A 21,302-nucleotide genomic window follows, 5' to 3' on the forward strand; every position below is an offset into this window, starting at 1 on the left:
TTGCAAATGCACCGACAAGTGTAGCGTGGTAGGTCTCAGGCACATGGACTGTGGGCGCCTCCATTCACACCTGCTAATTTGGTGCAAAGTACATTCAGGAGCTCTTCATGCATAGAGGTTGAATGAAGGAGAGTATATGCAGGGAATGAATTTGGAATCCTTTTAACATGTTTTATTACAGATACTTTGCTGGTGGGGTATCAGATGAGCATGAGAATAGACATGGATTTGAGACTTCTTAGTGCAATGTCAAGGACCAAATTTCAACCAAAATAGGAACAACTATCTTTGCTCTGCTTCATTCATGTTAACTTTCCATCTGGTTGCTGCTCTCCTTTGACTTTCACCATCAGAAATTTACAAAACAGTCAGCATGAGCCGGTCTTTGCACTATAAGGAAATAAATCAATTTGTCTGAGACACTGTACTGCATTCAGGAAAAGATGAGTGTACAGCATTGAGTATTTTATGAGTATGCTGATTATAGAGCTTAAAGTTGTTGGTGATGCATCTATAATTAATGTCATTGATTTTCTCATGATGCTTCCTCTGTATCTTTTCAAGCCCATAAGAGATCAAGGGGACTAATTGTGACCAGTCAGAGATTAATGGAGGTGTGAACCTTCGAGCCTCCAGCAGGAATATGAAAGCAGCTGTGCAGAGGGCCTCTCTAGCTCTAATGGGCAGGACTCCCAGTCTGGCCTCTCCTTTTTTTGCACTGCTCATTACCCCCAGCTTGAGGCCTTCGTTCTGTATAGCTGGATATTGCTGAATTACTGTCCATCTGTGAGGGCTAGACTGGATATCGACCGCCACTACATGAGGCTGTAATATTCATCTGAATGTGTAATGAAAAGTACCTTTTCGCCTGTTTGCTCACTGAGCTGCTGTGACTGTATGATGGGCATGGGTACTGGAGACCAATTATGCTTATTGGAAAAATCCAAATCCAAGCCTCATTAGAGTCAAGCACGTGTTAATTTTAGGCAATGCACCCCTATTCTGGCCTTCAATCAAGAATGATTTTTATTTCACAGTGAACAATGGACACTGTTGCTGCCCACTTGTTCAGTAGATATGCCCAGAATTTACTGGCACAATCAAAATTGCACAGATGACAAGAAGCATTTAATTGACTGTGTTATTCAGACTATGGTGTTTTTATCAAAACAACAATTGATGTAAGATTGGCAAAAAATATTATAAAATTGGAAAAAAAATTCAGACATTATTCAATAAATGTTAAATTCCTTGCGTCTGCAATGACTGGACCAAATGACACTGTGATTGAGTACTCTGTGTCTTTCTAGAGTGGAATAATCTCCTAACACTGATCTACACTACTTTTCTCCCTTGCTGTCTCAGAGGCCATGATTACTTTTTGAGAAATAAATCAAACAGACTGTAAAAATCAATGTATTCATCAGTGAAAGTGAGCTTTCTGATTGACGTACGTGAGACCCTCGTGTCAATCTTGACTATGATCTTGATGCAGTATTGGTATAGTTCCTTTGATGCTTCCAACTTCCCCGCATAACATCAGGATCCTGTATGAGTTGCCAGGCGGGTTCACCTGACCTTTATTGATTTCACTCCATGACTTCCTGCAGTGACATTCACATTCCATGCCAGTTATCTGCGAATCAATGGGGCCAAAAGATTGATATGACTATAGAAATTTAAAAATTTAGAGGAACTACATGCCCTTCTCTGAGAATGTCAATCTTTTGGTCTCCAAAATCTGCTCAGTACTTTCCCACATGGAACAAACCAGATGAACTCTAAATAGTAGTCTGTTATTTGAGATACATTTCCTCATGAAGCATGTAAGAAAACTACTTAGTAAATGCCTTTTCTTCCTATATGCTCATCCTTTCTTATCTTCCCATTAATGATGTTAAAATTGTATGTAATTGTTTGATTCATCAAGTCTGCTGCATTTCCTCTATTTACCAGTGAATGATACGCAAGCTTTAACCTCACTTTGACTCCCATTCCCTTTCTTTAAAGTCTAATCTTGTCCCATCAGTGGCTCCAGCTGTGCCCTTTACCCCCTGAGAGGTTTATGCTGTTGATAAAGGAGCTAGGAGCATTAATAGGAGGCCAACCCGCCTGCAGGATCATTGACACAAAATCATTGCTCCCTGGTCTTTAAAGCTTTGGTGTGTAAATGGACCAAAGTGTCTAGGATGATGCATGGGTCCCCATGCCAGGCCGTCACGGCTGGTAATGATGATGTTGTGTTGGCAAGCAGAGCAGCCCCACTGCTGCTAAATGGCTGGACACACAGTGACACGGGGGCTGACCAATAGAGGCCACGCTGTATCAGGCCCTCAATTTAATGAAGCTGTGGAGCTATCAAGGCACAATTCTCTGGCAGAGAGGGTTCGATGTACTGTATGCAGTATTCATCTGGCCCAGCAGAATGTAAGCTAAACCACAGAAATATAGCTGAGATGCAATGAACATATCGCTACCCCATCAGTCTCTCCCATATTGCAAGAGTGTACGTATATGAGTGTGTATGTGAGTGAATATGTATATATGTGTATATATGTGTATATATGTGTATATATATGTGTATGTATGCATATACATATGTATATATATACATATGTGTGTGTGTGTGTGTGTATATATATATATATATATATATATATATATGTTTACAGATAGATAGATAGACAGAGATATACACATACATAAATAAAGGCAAGCAATCGGTGATATTCATTCCATCTCAAGAGCTGTGTTTTACCACGAGTCTTTGTTTGAAATTGGACAGCTGCATGATTTTATTAGGTTCTAAAATATGTTGCACTGAATCTGTAGAGCAAATAAACATTTTAGCACCATGCTTGTGGGGTGCCAGAAACATCTGATATTTAACGACGGAGCATTAGCATTTCAATGCAACAGCATAGTGGATTACCCTGTACGTGCTAGCCCATATTGCATGATGGGCAATATATGTTGATACATTCATTTAGAAAAACTAAAATTCACATTTTGATATGTGGTGTGTGTAACAGTATCATTCTTAACATTTCAGCCCAGTCATTCAAGGAGTTCTCTGAGCTGTTGAACACTGTTGAAGAGGAAAGAAGGCGCTTGGTGAGAATGCAATTTCTACATTTTGATTTCTATCTCACAAATAAAAGATAGGCTGTGTTTAACTCACAGGCTACCGTAGAAAGAGTTTCCTGAGGCTGTTTCTCTTTATGGTGTCCCCTGAAGACACTCTTTATAACTATTAAAAGAACACTCTGAAATCCCAACCTAAAAGGCCAAATCGCACATCTGCTGTCGATATCTAATTCATCTACATTTCCCCTATCTAATCTAATGCATATTTTCCGTAAATTAGATTAAAAAAATATTCATTTGATGTGTCTTTTTCAAACCCAGCTTTGTCAGCTCAGTGTGTACTTCCAACAAGATGATATAACTTCATCCAGGGGAGACTGAAGACCTAAGCTAAAGGGAATAAAAATACAATATTTTGCTATGTTTATTTAACAAACCTGCAACAAAATAAAATGAGGTTCTTCCTTTGCCCATGCTACATCCCTTCACCAAGTTTAATAAAAATCAGCCTCATAGTTTTTGTATCCTGCTAACAGACAATAAGCAGATGGAACAAATGAACGGCCTGAAAAACATTACAAACATTGACATATCATGGGTGGGATGCTGCATGAACCTGGGCACAAATGATTAAGCAGGTTCAATCAAATGTTTCCCTACTGAGAAGATGATGCTTAATAAAACTAGGCTAGCCATGTAGTTGAAAGGTGCATAACGTTTTAAAGCAGGAGGAGCACAACTATTGAAAACATTTGAAATGGGTGATATGTCCTTTTCACACAAAAGGCTGAAAACCAGACAACCGGAATGTACGGAGTCACTCCCAGACCGCTTGTAACTGAAAGACGTTGTGGTTATGTCTGTTGATTTAGGCAAAGACGTAGAACTTTCCTCTGTCCAAACCAATAGGGTAAAGGTGAGACTATCATCCAATCATTTGGTTAAATTTTGTTGATAATGTCTTCAGCGACAGCCAGCATTTTTTTGTGTGTGTTTGTTTTCCTTTTAGGTAAATACCATATCTGTTTTCCCTGAACATGTAGCATCAATTTCACAAATATGATCTCCTTTATGTCTCGTAGACATGTCAACTTTATGATTTAAAAACCTTTGCTACATTTCAAGATGTTTAAAAGTTCACTGCAAACAAAGTAAGGACTTAAATATAATTTTGAGAACTTTCAATTAGTAGAGATAGAAATATCTTTGTGCAAGCTGCAGGTAAATGATAGCAAACAAAACACAATGTTGACAGCCTCTAATTAAATGGAAATGGTATTTACACTGAAAAAATTAAAAAGAAAGTTTTGGCAGATTATGATAATGTGTCATTGTGTTCTCTGTGGTAGACTATTGAGCTCAGACCTGCAAGGACCTTGTTTTTCATCTTGTACAGAAAGTGGCAGCTATGGCTCTGTCCAAAGGTCAAGAAACAAGCCCCCAACTATGGTGAATGTCTGCAGACAAACCAGGGATGACGTAAAGGCCAAGGGCAATGCGGGTGGTCTGGGGCGTCTGTCCCCAGCATGAGTGGTTACAAAACAGTTTTGAGTCTGAAGGAAAGAGGGGGGGAAAGAACAGCTTTCCAGATGTATAAAACAAAAGTGAGGTGACATCAGCGTGCCTGGCTTTCACACCTCCTGAGGATAAAAAATTTGACTGCAATTGTTTTGTGTTTGTCATAATTGCATTGATTTCCATCACACATCTGGTGGAAAGAATGAAGTCTGGCCCCCATAATGTTTCTGTAGCAAACAGAACTTACAATGGAATACACAATACAATTAGAATAGCTGAGGATAGAATAGGGGATTTCATCGAGACCTGGATTAGTGCAGCTCGATAGAAATAAGTTTGCAATTTGATTTACTCCTAAACTTTTAAAAATATTTTTAAGGACTGACTGGGAGAGAGAACCTAAAAATTCTGCTGAATGGTTTATGTTTTGACTTAAGTTGTATTATTTGGTTAATTGTTTAAGTTCAGTAATGCTCAAATACAGTAGTTTAGCTTGATTAATAAAAAACAAACAAATAATTTTTTTGCATTTAAATTTAATGTCTCTGCTCTTTCTGACATTATTTCCAACGGAGGAAATGGCATTTGTGAATTGGACTCCAAAACTGCAGATTCCCTGCTTGATTTAAAGCTGATTATTTTGTCAGTGACATTTTATGACTGGAATTTATCTGGAGCTGCCAAGTAGCATTATTTTCCCTTGCCTTTTCAAATATATTGTGTGCAAGCCCACTTTGAGGGACAAACATGCTTGGGCATGGTATGGATCACCAGATTAGTAACGCAGAACAAAAGTGGGCATGCACCAATGATTTAATCTGTAAGAGATTAACATTTTAGTGGCTGGTCGTTAAAGGTGCCTTCAGGGCAGGAATTAATTCTTTTCACTTCATTTGGGCATCACATTTACCAGGTTAGATATGCATATCAGATCAGCTACAGGCTGTCATTCCCAGGTGTGTACCTGCCTGTGCCCTTCTATCAGGGATCCATTCTCTGGAAAGAAGGGCCCTACAATTCAGTGAAGATTCTCAGTCACTCGGGTTATGGTATCTCACTGGTATGTGTTACTATTACCATTCTGGCACCATGGTAACTCTGACATAGCATTTAAGTGCCCTACAAGGTTTTAACAGTTTGTTTCAGTCTATGGGTGAGTGGGGAGCTCTTAGTTACTAAAAGAAAATTTTTGGAATATTACTTAAAATTGGTAGTGCATGTGAGGTTTTTGTTTTATAATGTGATTAAGCCACTGAAGCTCCAACATAGTTCATTTCTTTGTATGGTGGAACAGTCCATCTGCTTCTATTTGACCTTTCAGTGTATAGACTTGGCCTTCCAACAGTAGCCAATAAAAGATAGGCTCATTCTATAGAGACGAATTTATATGACACCTCATATATGGTGTGCATGTGAAATTTTTTCCTCCTGGTATTAAGAGTGCTTTAAGAATTTTATGATGGAAAGAGTTGCCATTTAAAGATGTGGGTCACCTCTTTTTAGGCCCATGTAGCTTTATGGGATATTGTGTCATCCAAATCAATTCACAGAGCCACCACTGCAAAATGAGCATGAGCATGTATTAGAGCATGTTTTCCCTCTGATCTTTGTAAATCATTTAATTGCTGTTGTTGTGGATGTTCATGTATGGCCTCGAACAGCCATGCCAGTTTTAAACTTAGAATAACTGGCATATTGAGCAAATGACACAATCTGGAAATATTTTCTGCAGGAAGAAAAATGCATTAATTTAATTTAACTAATAATTTATGATAATGTAACTCATGACACACGAATGGTGGCACAGTGGTGCAGTGGTAAGCACTGCTGCCTCACAGCAAGAAGGTTCTGGGTTTGAGCCTCGGCTCCGGCATGGGATCTTTCTGTGTGGATTCTGCATGTTCTCCTGGTACTGGGGTGGAGCCACGAGAAGGAATAGAAATACAGAGTGATCAGAGTTGCTAGACCACGGTATGACAATATTTAGACATTTTAATCCTTAAAAGAATTGATCCAACATCAAGTGGGCCACCATTGCCAGCAGGTAGCATTGTACTCAAGACCACCTGACCTGAGACCAAGTCATGACCAAGACCAGAGTTTACCAAGACCAAGACAAGACTTCCAGAGGTTAAGACCAAGTCAAGACCAAGACCAATGCAGGGTGGGACCCAGGGAAGACCAGAGGATCCCATTGCACTATATACAGCCTATGGAGTACGTTTTTGGGCTTGTTTGTTGTTGTTGTTATTGTTGTTGTTGTTGTTTGTTTTGTTTTGTTTTTGCATATGAAATCCTCATTGTTTATGTGTCCAAATGCAATTACGGATGAATCAGCTCCCATCTTCCTCCTGGGTTCTGTCTCTGGCAATTGAAGTGAAGGGGGATAGGGAGGGGTAAAGGGGGAGCAGCTGTTAACAGCAAAGTCTGAGACAAGACAGAGACCTTTAAAAATTGGTCTTGAGACTGCTCTCAAGACTAAGGTCGGTCGGGCCCCTCTGGCATTTGCAAGAACAGCCAGATAACCAGTCCGAGCCTGCTGTCAGCCTATTGGATGCACAGTGTCGATCAGCCAAACCTATAATGTTTACCCTTAAACAAACGTGAATAATATTTGCAGATATATTGCAATTCCAGTATCAGTTGGGCTCTATACTGTTGTTTAATAGTTTTTTAAATAGTAGTGAATTACATACATTTGTATTACAATCGTGGATTACAACACATTTGTCAAACTCAAATCACGTGACTCCACTCAGCCTGACACACAGCTAGTTGGCTCTCACCATAGTGCCCCAAATTAGGTGCTGGCATATGGCTCTGATTCTGTCGTTCTGTTTAGTGGTTGTCATTTGATGGCTGTTGAGAATGATCAAGGTAGATTTGGATGCTTTGAGTTTACGTGACAGCTGTATCAGCCATTTTTGGATGCATGTTAAATAGGAGTATATGCATAATGAAGTGAGAGATTTATGGAAAGCACAAAAAGGGACCACCCATTTACAGTTTGATGTATTTTCAGCATTTTATGCAGAAAAGATAGAAACTAAAAGAAGACAAATACATATTCAGGCAGGTGTGTGCACTATTTTTTCTTAAGAATTTAAGTTCAAAGGATGCAAAGAAACAAAAACAAATCAAAATGACAAGTCAAGACGCTGGAACTGGATAGCAGATAAAATTTGATGAAATTGCACCATAGGAGGCCAACTTCAAGACAAGAAGGCATATTATTGCAAGGAAAGAAAGAAATAGATGAATTCCATTCAACTTGTTTGAAAAGCATCCTCATCCTCATCATGTCGTTTTTTCATCACCTAGCAAGTTGTTCTTGAAAAACAGGTTTTTTTTCAGTTCTTTGCTGCTCCTATAAATAAGATAAACAGATAATGACTTACCTTTCTTGGGGGTGTAAAATTTTAACAAAACAAGCTACTTATACTACTGGAGATTTCCAATGAACACTCAGTGGAATGGGTATACTGTAATAATTGTTTCAGAGGCAATGGTTTACACAAGTAAATTTCCATGTCAATCTGAATTACACTCACAGTGCCACCTTCATATGAATTTAGCCAGCATACGTACTGAAATAGAATTTTAGAATGTATTATGGTCACATAAACACACCGTAGACTCAGCATTGACTTTATTCTAGGAGCTCTACCTAAGATTGAGAACATTGTTTGTAAAATGGACAAATCTTTATCATATTTTTTCAGATTTATCTCTGACAACATGTAGATTAGGGCCGATATAGATTTTCACATAAAAAGGGCTCATATTATGTTCCATTATTTCAAACTTTAAATGGGCAATAGACAATAATTTTAAGAAAATAATTTAAAAAACTATCCAAAGAACTTTTAGAAAGGGGGAATATTAAATTCTATGTCAATGAAATGAAAACAAAATGCATGTGTGCATTCCAGTGAATTGTCTCTGAGCCAATTATGTAAACTCGTTGATATCACATATTATCTGCAAGTCAGTCGTTATCAACACAGGAACTCAGAAATTGCCGGATGTCAGATTAACAAGAAAAATGGCGTTCATTCTGGCGTCTGTCTCAAGTACTGTCAGACCAGGGTCAATATTGGTTGAGCATTTCTATGGTGGTTGAAGCCGATAGACCGAAAGATGCTGAAAAGCCATGCCGAGGTCGTCACTTTTTTGCTAAATAGGTAAGCTAATGTTAGCTAGCAATAGAAATTGTACAAGTTATCAATTTTTTTGCCTCTGACAGGTTTATGTTGTTATTGTTAGTGTGCGACAGCTTCACAAAATGTAACAAGATAGCACATAAATTGTCCATCTCATTAGCGTGAATCAAAATTTATAGGACCACATGTGGCTATTTGTGTCAACCTGGCAACCATCAGAGAAGCTCACTGCATCAAGAGTGAGTGAGACACCTACTGATTGGGAGGTGGAAATGTTGTCCTTTGCACTTTTAAGCTCATGCTATATTTACAATGCAAAAAAAACCCAACATTTTAAAAAGCCCATTTAGCCCAGAACTGTGGATGTGTTTGTCAGCTGCAAATCCATTCATTCCTACTGGAACCTTTGTGATTTCTGTGTTTGTGAAGTTATTACTTCTCTTTATTTTTTCTGCCCAGAATCTGCCTTGGATGGGCAGAAAAAACAAAACAAAACTTTTACCACAGATTTCGGAAAGACCATGAAAAACAGCCAAATATCTTTTCAAACTTGAAAATATGTCCTGTACTATACATAATCCACATTTTCTGTCCGATTTTTTTTCTGAAATACATTTCATGACATTGAACATGACAAGGCAAAATTTGTGTTTATAATACAAAGATGCAAAACCAGGTGATAACAGCCACTGCCCACTGCCCCGATACATCCATGGGTCTTTATAAACATTTCACTAGAAGGCAGTTCATAATCAAGGTTCTGACCTAACAAGCATGGCGATGTTGGAGGCAAACATTGTAAATATATTCATAGTTTTGCTTTAACTTGCACAACCTTTTCTCAAAAAGTTCAGAGGTTTTTTCAGTGTTTGGTGGTCTCACTGCAAGTCACAGCAGTAATCTTCTAGTTGATGGTATATGTTAGCTTTCAGGAAATAACGATTGTGGGCAAGATGAAAGCAGATAGAAGGCTCTGTCTATACCCCGTGTCTTTTATTGTCAAAGGCCAAAGAGCACAGAGACATATTCTTTTTGAAATGTCATAAGAAACCTTTCTTCTGACAGTAAATAGCAGAGTTAGTTTTTCAAACAACATGCAAGCTATAATGCAGAGATGCTATACACGTGTTTGTCAGGGAATACCAAACATATTTTCTGACAAGAAATACAGTATAATGTATTCTCCACAATAGATAATCCACAGTCTGCCAGATTTTTTTTTTCTTTTCCCAAGATTTGTTAATGTTTAATGGCACTCAGTGCTAGCCAGGCAGGCAAACATAAATGGAAACTTGTCACATTCACACCAGGATAACCTTTTGGAGACACTTCCTGAAATGAAACCACAAATTACCCACCCCCTTACTCCCATTTCACATCTGGACTGAATATTTTAACTAAAAATAGAGCAACAGACTATTAAGAGTCTCTGAAACCCACACATTTCAAAGCAGATGGAGAGGAGATCTAATTGTGTGAAGTCAAGCTCATTGTCTTCTGTTGACTCTTCACCAGTATGCAGGTAATCTTAGGTGTCTCTGTTCCATAGACTTGTACTGGTTGCCCAATTTCTGCAGGCCTTATCAAGCATGACACTTTTTATTGTCTGCTGGCTTGGTGGAAGGCCAAGCCTTAAATCTTTCAGTATCTGTACTTTGTGATTGACTTAAAACTACCATGTGTTACTCCAAGGGAAGACTTCCCCCATTCTATCCTTTAAAAAAAAACAACATTTCTGCTATAATTCCCCTGCTGATAAACCTTTCAGCTGCATAAAAAGAGGAAAAGTGGTTCAAGTTCTGCATGGGTTGTAAAGGTTCAGCGCTGCTGAGCATGGATGGCATTTAGGACACAAAAGGCTGTGTCCTGATTTTGTGTCTTTTGGAGAGATGATCATATTCCCCAGAGAAGAAGAGAACTGTACATTTTGACAGTGTAAATCACAAATTTTAATATCATATCATCTTATCATATTATATGAGTTATTTCAACAATGTTTCAGTATTTCCTGGTATCACAATGTCTGCCACAATACAATTTTGATTGGATTTAGTAAGGGGGACTTCAATCATTTGGAGACGACATAGTTAATACAATCAATTAAGTTTCAACTCACAATGAGCAACAAAAATGGAAAACAATCTATGCTTTTGAAAAAAGACTAAAATTAAGCTGACTGCAAAGCTGCTGAAAAGGAACAGGGGATATTCCATGGGAATTTCAAAATAATGATGTTCCTATAGTTAGATAGTTTGATTATTGTATTGATATTCAGAGTTTGCATTGATTATGTTGCATCATTGGTCAGTGAATAGATATATTAATACAGATTGATGTCATTTCACCCCTAGTATATTCACATATTCAAGCCGATTCAAAACAAATGCTATGAAACTTTTGAATATATGGAATCAATAAACAATTTTTAATTGAATTGTTATTAATTAATCAAAAAGTAAAATTCTCTCTTTAAGATTGTAAAATTAGTCCAATATGATTGTTGCCACCCTCCTCTTCTCCTTGTGCTCTTTGAAATGAACAGAACCCCCTCAGGGTCCATTCACTGTTTATTTGCTGCATTGTGTTGCTGTTATATGTCACAATGAGAGATTTCGTATGGCTACATTGTCTTCAACAACCAATATTAAATTACACATAATTTAGTTTAACACAGAACTGAGAACAAATGGTATAAGATATGTCTCTTTGTTTGAGTTAAACTGTTTGCTGCTGCTGTTTTCTCAGGATTTAACAGTACAGTAATTCAGCTCTGTGGGTATCTTATGTGCTCGCCTGTGAACTGAGGAATGTCCCATCGACGCTGAAACACCAGGGTGAAATAAAGGCAGTCTTTGTTCTCAGCAACATCCTCGGTGGCTTGTTTAATGAAAGTTTGAAAAGTATTTAGAAGAGGCAATATCAAACCTTAATGCTGTCCCTTTCTCCCATCAATTGGAGCCAAGATATCACTGTGTGAATAAGAATGCTTTCCTCAAGCATGTATATAAATTGAAAGATAAAATATTAGACTTGAGCTTAAGCTGCAAATTTTCAATACCAAACAATCGTGTGTAGCGTGCAGAAACCACAACTACAGTGTTATTTTTCTCGAAATTCTGACTTGCAAGACCTGAACTGAATAAAAGCTAATGAACACATTGAATCAGATGAATAGCACTTTTTTAAACCTTCTTCATGCACCACGAGATTCTTTCCTTCTCTCTTCTCTTGATACCTTGATGATTCGTGCTTGTTTTATGTCACTTCATTATAGCAGTTACACACTTCTCTGATGGAAACTGTATTCTCCTCTGATGCCAGCAGTCTGGAGACAGCTGTTTCTTGGAAAGTGTGAAGAGCAATGAAGGAATCAAAAGTATATTAGACAAGGTGTCTCCAGACGTATGTTCTTTCCACTCCTTGTTTGTGATTTGAGAGAGCTGAATACCGCAGAGCCCCAAGTGCTGAAATCCCCCTCTATGTTAGAAATTTTTATATCCCGATACATATAGAACATTGAATATTTCACTTTAATATCTATGTCATTAAAAAGGATTTTTTTATGGCAACATTTATAGTAGGTTGATGTAAATGGTTAGTTTCATTTCATTGAGACTGCAGTTGTAAGTCTGCATTGACTCTTCCACAAGGTCGAGCCATCTCAAACATTTGACTGACAGCAGAGTTTTGTGTTTTGACATAGTTATCTTAAGTAAATAAATAAAAATGTTATTTTTAAATGACTCAACTGTCATTTCCAAGATGACATTTGCTGTGATGTGTTTTAGGCTCGATGATTTTTTGATGAGCAGAGTTTCAAAAGTTTTACTCGTGGAACACATAAGTGTTTATTACCTCTGTCAAGGAGGTAATGTAATTGCCTGTGTCTGTTTATTACATTAGCAGAATACATAAAAAACTAATGGATGGATTTTGATTAAATTTGGTGGAAATACTGTCTAATAATATAATATTACAAGGAACAAATGATTAACATTTGGTGTCAATCAGGACTGAATTGTAGACCCTTAAGACTGTTCTAGGCCAGTGGCAGGATGTACTTCTGGAATTGTCAAAGACAAATTTCCATCAAATTCCTCTGTGATGCATAATTCAGAAAAAAACAGTTTTTGGTGGTGTGGAAGGAAATTTATGAACTGATTTTGATGTATTATATTCTGGATCGCTGTAGCCTTCTTGGCAGAGGTATGCGCTGCTCTGAGTGCTTTCTGGTTAAAAATGACTGAATGTGTTTGTAATCTTTTCATTAAAGTGACAGGACGTGATTCAACTGCTTACACAAAACTATTCCAAATGAAAGTGCAGGAGTAGAGCTGATGTCTCCTCTAGTGTTCTGACAGGATTTTACACTGGGACAATCATAACAAATGTTCTCATTATAACCAATTAAACAATGATAATAAATAGTGTTTATTTACACTTGATTATACTACTGTCCCCATCTTGTTAAGAGAAAATCGGTTGGCAAACAAACACAATTATAACTCTTATTTAAGGTATTTTTTGTGTAAAAAAAAGAGAAAGAAAAGAAAAATATACTTAAATCAAACAACAGATAATTCTCCTGAGACTCACAACGCAGCTTCTGTCTCCATTTCTTGTGCTGCTGCTCACTTTCTAATGAAATGTGCGAATGTGTCACATCAACTCGCAGTGTTGAGTCTGTTTTTATTTCATAGATCATAAAAGTAAGGGGAAATACTATGCAGTGATAAAGATTTACCTCTGTAATGAGATTTTTACCCCCAGCCACACACGCTCATACACACGCACGCACGCACGCACATACACGCGCATGCACGCACACACACACACACACACACACACTACCCTGAAAACAATCTAGTGACAGAAGTGAAATGCACTGCTATTTTACTCCTTAGCCGTCTGTATGAGACAGGAGATTTTATTCTGGATCACGAGGAGGGCAAAAGCATTTATTATGCATTTAAGACGTTAATTAGGTTGTGAGGGTTTTGCTTACACCTGTTTAAATGAGGAAGGCTATTTCTCTAAGGGTACGTCCGCAGTTTTTGAGTTTATTGGTGCAAATATCAATGATATTTTTATTCAATGCTACTGGCTATCATTAGTTCTAATACAATGCAAGACAAACAAGTGAAAATGCACATGGGATGAAAACATAACCGTGTTATCCCACTCAAAAGCTCCACAAGCCACACTTATTAACATACACTTTTTGACATGTCAGTGTTAGAATTAAAGCTTAATAATCTGACACAATTGTAAATTTAAATCAGCTGCATTTCGGTCTCAAAGGTATTAGTCAATCATTCACAGCTTAGTGAGGACCTATGTGTTACACTTTCATTATGCAGAGTTGAATCAATATATTAATATTTATCACCTTCAGACCTTTTCATGGTCTAAGGTGGAGAGACAACCTTCGTGAGATTATTACTCATTAATTTTAAACAGATAGACAGAATTACATTAAAGAAACTTTTACCATTAAATCAAAGTTGAAAGTGCTCCTACATGAATGTTTTGTTTAACATCATACAAGGTGCAATTTGTCTCAGCCGCAGCAAAATGCTGTTATTTTGTTACCTCTTGACTCTTCAGTCTGCTGGCACAAACCTGCAGACATTAAACAAATCAATACCAGACAAAAGTCTGTCTGATGAGTCTCCTTACTGATAATAAATCACAAAGATGTTCCTCTCATGACTCATCGTTAGACATGTCTCAATAATTATCTCTTCAGTTATGAAGATGGCGTAACTTCTTTTGGCTTGTTTCTGTCACACCGTTTTACTTAGTAGATTCTAACTGGTAAACACACACCAATAAAACACCTACATGTCAAAGCCTAGTTGCCTTTTTCCAGAACTTTCCTCTCAACCTGGAGGCATGCTTATTCGGGAGTGAAATTGCTTAACAACAAACAAAATATATTTTTTCATTTGAATGAAACAACATGGTGACCGGGTAAGATTTATTAGGCCTCCTCACGTAGCAAAAATGGCAGAACTGGTGTGATTATATGTGTGCATTCATGCAGAGATTCAGTTGATTTGAAGAGGGAAGGCTTTAGGTACATTAAGTTGCCATTTCATTGTGAGAACATTGTCAAAACAAAGCAGGAAAAAAAATGTAAATGTTTTTTAATACTGTGGACAGTGAGACAGAGCAATTCATAGTTAATGCTACAATGATTACAACCACTCTACCAAAATACATTTAAAAAAAAAATCTCAGGGATGAATGGTACATAATCAAACTCAGCATGCAGTGAGAAAGCATTATATAGATCTGAAAAGCATAAAATATTGTGCGTAACATACATGTCAAAACACATGGTCCAGCCATACTTTATGAGCCAGTAAAGCACTCTTGATTAATGGATGATTAATTAATCCAAGCAAGACCTGATACATGCTTTTATAAATGTACATGCACATGTGTTGGACAGTATGTTTGGTATTGGTACTGTGGAGAAAAAAAAAACAGGTGTAATATTCCTCTGATTTGATATATTGATGAAAAGAGACAGCTACTTCTGTTTCCAAATTATTTTCATAAAACATATATTCTTGGGGGAAAAAAGTAATTGCTTGCATAATTTAAATGTTTTACTTTCAGTTGTTGATGTTATGAGGGATTCATAATTTGAAATAATTAACAAAATAATCCCATTCAATTTAACTGAGATATAAGGAAGTACAAAGTTCAGTGCCAGTCATTGTTTCTTGCTGTGTCGTGAGTTCTATTTTATTTACAGATATGTGGCTATAAGAGAGAGTATAAAGCAGTGGTCTCAAACTACGGCCTGCCTCCACATTTGGCCCGGCTCCCTGAACAATACCAGAGACGTGTTTTGATTTTTTCCATATATGTGTGTTTGGATTTGATAATAAAATTGATTGCTAGCTATGAACTATTTTCATTATGAACTATTAAGGTGTGTTCACACCAAACACGACGCAAATTTTCACATCGCTTTATTCGCACGAATTTGATCGCTAGATCAATATGTTTATATTTGTGTCATTCGCGAATAAAGCGACGCGACAATTCGCATTGCCGTTTGGTGTGAACACACAGTCAGTTAGTAACTATTTCATACAGGCATAGAACGTGACATTCTATTCCACCCCTCTGCAGTCTGTGCCCCTATCTGGCAACCCCCAGAAAAAAAATCCTAGACCCGAACCCAGAGAGGGTTATTTGGTAGTGTCATTATACATTTCCTGACTCTTTTTCTGTGAAGAACCCAGAGAGGGTTATTTGGTTGTGTGGCTTTCTGCAAAACAATACATTTTTACGTTTAGGCACCCCTGCGATCGTCACACTTTTTCTGTTACAAACTGACCCAGGCCCCCCATCAGAGAAGGGAAAAGTTATGTGGCCCTCACAGAAAAAAGTCTGGGGACCCCTGGTATAAAGCCTCGCTTGGTAGCTTTAGACACATGAATGTAGATACATTTGTCTAAGTACAATTTTATTTTTTCAATATGGAACATTGTTTTGTACCCCTTCCAAGAATCAGTGCTACGTTTTCAAGATATTTTTTGATAGCTGTCAAAGGCTCAAGCGGCACACTTTGCATTACTCAATTTGGTCGAGCCTGAGTGGTATTCTGATCTGTTTCTGGAAAATGACCTCAGAGCAACACTGTTGATCTGCTTGATATTTGGATTGATAAAAGCAGGAGCAAGTGAAATGAAGCACATTGACATTCCTCCCCCTATGCGGTAATGAAATTGCTTAGTGCTGTTGCATCCTTTCAAGCATCACACTGTGCTCGCTCATATGGATTCAATCCTCTTGAGAGAGGCTGTTGCTGAGGGCATTTGCCACAATGCCAGATTAAAAGTAATCCATTGAGTTTTAAAGGAGTTAGCCCCTTGCAGGTATAAATATCAGAATCATCTTATGGGAGATTAATCCTTGTAAATTGATAAGAAATCCTCACCATTTCATATTTGCACCCTGATTAAGATTTCTGTTTCTGTGTTATAAATTGACGCTAATCCGCCTGATATATACCTCTATTTGTCTTGAAACAGACATTTGTAAACAACTCGATTTATTCCCTTCACATTGGAGTGTAAATAAAAGCTCAATTGATTAGTCTCAGCAAAGTATTTACATGATGTTCATGGTATATTGGTGGGTTGCAAGTTCAAACAATGTTCAGAATAAATTAAAAGCAACAACCAAAACCTGTCTTTTTCGTACTTAAATTCTTGCTATATGTAATTATCTAGTGTTAAAGGGAATCGCTAATTATTTAGAAATCTGCATTTAAAGCATGGTAACTCTTCAACTCAATTACAGTGAAAGCATCAGAGATAAACCAGAGGAAATGGAACTGGCAGATTATTCTGTCTGTTGATGAATAACGCAGCGGCTGGAGGATTATAACAACAACATTTGATGACCGTCGAATGTCCTCCACGTTCCTAATGGAGTGTCACTTGTAACCGAATAACCTCTGTTTATCTTACAGATGTACTTTCTTCTTACCCATGATTTTGAACACCATCTGGTGATGGACCATATTTCAGTTTTTAAGTGGTTATGTGTTGTGTTTGTGAGTCAGATTATTTTGCCAACTCATCATGAACAGGCGCATTCACTTCTGGTGAGACAATTGTCGTTTACAGGTCACTTGTGATTAAATTGTTCTTCTTAAAAGTTAAAAAAAAAGAGTTTACATTGACACACTGAGAAGAGTTAAGTACAAAGATCAGTGTGAATGTGTGAACATGTGACCTGGGGTGGAACCTCATCCTAGAAGCCTAGAATCTAAGCCAACCTACAACCATATGAGTCCAGAACATAAAATTGATTTGGAGCAACAGCAACAGACATAGGGAAAGGCAAAAAAAAAAAAAACAACAAAAAGCATCACTTTTACACTGTAGGATTTTGGGTAGTGTTGTCCTCGATGAGATCGCAGATGATGAGATTGAGGATACTAAACTGCATGTGCCATTGTTTTATGATCTCCTTGCTCGTAGTGAATCTACCTTGGATGTTTACAACACTATTGCTAGTAATCACATCCTCTTAGGGGTATCTGAACAGTATTTCCCCTTCTGGACACTTTATTTGTGTGGCTTCAAAAGGCCTACAGTATTTAAAGCATATTTCTAAATGCCAACATGGCCATGCTACTTCCTTGCTTTGTCAAATTAGTGCAAGACCTCAGCAAACCACAGTCTGCAAAGGACCTCAATAAATTGTAGCTGCATTGTAAAGAATAAAACCTAATTTGTTAAAGGTAATATTATTTTGAAAGAGAATACCATTGTTCTCATAACCTATAACACCTGTTTAGGCGCACCTGTCTTGTATTGATGTTCCTCTCCTTTTTCCTCTATCCTTTGACTTTAAAAAGTTTCCTGTGGGCAGGTGGGGTAATTGTTGTAAATTAGTGTTTTGCTATAAAAAAAAAAAAATTCAACACAGTGCGTCCAGTGCTTATGCATAATTGTTCATTGCAGTCCCAATGTTATTGTGACTGCTGTGTCACATGAAATGAATTCCTTTGATGTTGCTTGTTTGGCTGGATGATGGCGGGGACTTGGATATTTTCAGAAAACGAAAATGTACTGTGATTAATGCTTCAAAACATAAAAATTGTGTGTGTGTGTGTGTGTGTGTGTGTGTGTGTGTGTGTGTGTGTGTGTGTGTGTGTGTGTGTGTGTTCAGGGGTATGGTAGTGGGGGAGCTTATTGTCCATCTGAACTGACACCTCTAAATTAGTGCCGGTATCATAGATGTATTATAGTGCTCAGCCCTTAGTTTATCACATACATTCCCCACACAAAATAACACCTTAAATCAACCTAAGAACCATGTCATTTGTGATGCTGCCTCCTGTAGCTCGGCCCGACCAGTCTGATGTCATCATCGGATGAAAGCCCATCCACTGAAAATTCAGAGGCACCTTAATGGCACCTTTCCGAGACGCTCGTAGACTGAAATAGGCACAATATATCTCACCTTATCGGTTTCTGTGTGGAATGAGGAGGTAGCAGCTCCAGGTGAGGCCTTTTACTGCGGTCATGATGCCAGAGAGGTCACCAATATGTGGAGACATGCCTCAAAAATTTCAATGCTTTGCAGGCTGCAGTTGTAAAGCTCTCTCCTCTGCTGTGTCATATTTTAGTGAGGATTGACAATGCTAGCGGCTCACAGCTCACATGAAAAGGTTCCATTTTCTCCTATCTAATAGTACCCTTGTTGGGTGCTTTATCTCTTATTTCTTTACCACTTCGGGAACCTCAGTGTAATACACTGTTCATAAATGGTATTTATGAATATGATTGAGCTAGTCACCTCTTTAGAGTATCTTCTTTGACTTCAGCTGGTTAATTCTCCTATGAGGCATACATTTGGATATTGTGAAGCCAGTAATTTGCAATACAACTGGATGGCTGCTATATAAAATGTTTTGTTTTGTTTTTTTATTGAAATTTTCGAGCTAATTTTAAGTCTAATTATTCAGAAACTGACAGCCATTCAGATCACATCAGTCAGTTTGACATCTGTCTGTCTGTGTACTTTTCTTTCATTTCAGATTCAGAATGCAGATGATGTTTTGATTACACCCTTGGAAAAATTTCGGAAGGAGCAAATTGGTGCTGCAAAGGTAAGAAATTACCTCACATGTAAGTGGCAGTTTAATCACCGAGGATATCTCATGTCTTCTGACATCCTTTCCTCTCCTCCTCACTCTCTCCATCTCCCCCACATTATTTAAATCAAAATCTAACACCGCTGAGAGAAGTGGCTCCTTCTTAATAATCAGACTGATAGTGAGCGTAAACAATGATGTCTGTTCAGAAGTATCATTATACAAGGTATTAAAATGAGTGACTTCAAAATCTAAAAGCTAACGTGGCTGGTTTGTGTAGTTAGCGATAGCAGTTTGAAATCAATTTGGTGTTTCTGACAGACACATTAAAAACCAAATTATGGTGTTCATTTCAAAAATAATTATTCACAGTGATATTCAGATTACATTTTTTTTTGCTGAAAACTAATAGATCCCTTGATTTTTTTAAATCTTATTTGTTTTTTTTTTTATAGACTGCATTTCAAGGCTTTGGTCACATGCCTTTGTTGAGACATACTGTACTTCAACATGATCGAGCAGCTAGGAAATCTTTAATGCATTTATAATCTTATAAATTTACAGTATTCATTTCTTGTTTATACTTTATTCACCACTTGTGTAATCAGAATACTGTAATCCTTTCACATGCAATGCCTACCCTCAAACCTAGTGGACATAAAGGATTGATATCAGTGAGGGTTCTGCAGAGTGTTGCTCGAAGGCATCCTGGTTCCACAGTGGATATGTTGAAGCCAGCACTGACTGCAAAGACCAGTGTGGGTTTGTTGCTACAAGCCATGCTTTTATTCCTGGCCAACGCAAACGCATAAAATAAAAGTACTGCAGCCTGTTTGTGGCAGTTCCCCGGGTGAGATCACATATGAACAAGCTCATAGAACTCAAGCTTCACACAGACCTCCCACTGAGTTTCTGAGTCCACTTCTATTTCTTCACTGGACTATGTGAATAATTTGCACATCTTTACATACCCTTAACCCCAGTGAGGCATTAATGTGCCTGCGTCAGACTGTCACCCTTCTTGTTAAATTTTTTTTTTTTTTGGATGTTTTTTTTACTTGCTTTTACAGTGAGGTCATATTGTTGGTGGTGCTTGTCTGTTTGTGTGTTTGTCAGACAGGAGGATAACACAAAAATTACCAGCTTGATTTTTAACCAAACATGGTAGGAGGGAACGTTATGGGCAGCAGAACAACCCATTCATTTTTGGAGCAGATCATTCATTGTGCCATTTGTGAGAGGAATTTATACGGGTTTTGGATTTTTTTTTTTTATACTTTGATGTACTCCTCGTAGTGGGTCAACCAGATTCAGCACAGATTTGGTCAGAAACGCCTTAGTTATGGGTTATTGTGAAGACTATGAGTTTTTGTTACCATTACGAGGTAGACAAGTTTGTTAGTTCCATAAAAAAAATAAAATTGATGTAAATGGATTTTACATGGTCAGAACTTTTACAAAATTAAGAGTATTGCCCTGAAGACATCAACAAGCTGAATTTGAGTGGTTACAGGAAGTAAGCCCGATCTGATGCGCACCATTTGTCTTCATGTAATGGATCGCTACATCGTATATAGGAAGTCTGTTCCTTTTTTTCTATATTTCTATTTCTATAATGAGGCCTCACAAGCCAGCTAACAACAAAGAACAATTTGTCTTCTCACTGAGGATAGGTGTCTCTTTCTTCATTATTAGCCAGCACATTAAGCTGCCATCTCTTTCCTCACTCTAGTGAGCACAGTTTTCAGTGTTATTGCACCAACTCCCCATGTTTATGAAATGGTTTCTCAAAAGCCACAACCCACGTCACTCCCACTACCTCTTATTCCATCCACTTCCTCTTAATGGCTCTCTCCTCCCACGGCCCATCCCCTGCTAAACATTAGCTCAACAAGAGAGAG

General features: G+C 37.7%; 1 protein-coding gene across 4 annotated transcripts in view; it reads left to right on the top strand.

Moving 5' to 3' along the window:
- Nucleotides 1-21,302, top strand: part of arhgap42b (Rho GTPase activating protein 42b) — a 64,592-nt gene that overhangs the window by 21,386 nt on the left and 21,904 nt on the right. For all 4 annotated transcript variants that reach the window (XM_086216456.1, XM_086216457.1, XM_086216458.1 and 1 more), the window contains exons 3-4: nucleotides 3,053-3,114; nucleotides 19,345-19,416. In XM_086216456.1, coding sequence (XP_086072582.1) covers nucleotides 3,053-3,114; nucleotides 19,345-19,416 — 134 coding nt within the window. The remainder of the gene's footprint in view (nucleotides 1-3,052; nucleotides 3,115-19,344; nucleotides 19,417-21,302) is intronic.

Source organism: Aulostomus chinensis, chromosome 10 (genome assembly GCF_037954235.1).
Source record: "Aulostomus chinensis isolate RoL2024-O1b breed Wild chromosome 10, RoL_Achi_v1.0, whole genome shotgun sequence".
Taxonomy (NCBI): domain Eukaryota; kingdom Metazoa; phylum Chordata; class Actinopteri; order Syngnathiformes; family Aulostomidae; genus Aulostomus; species Aulostomus chinensis.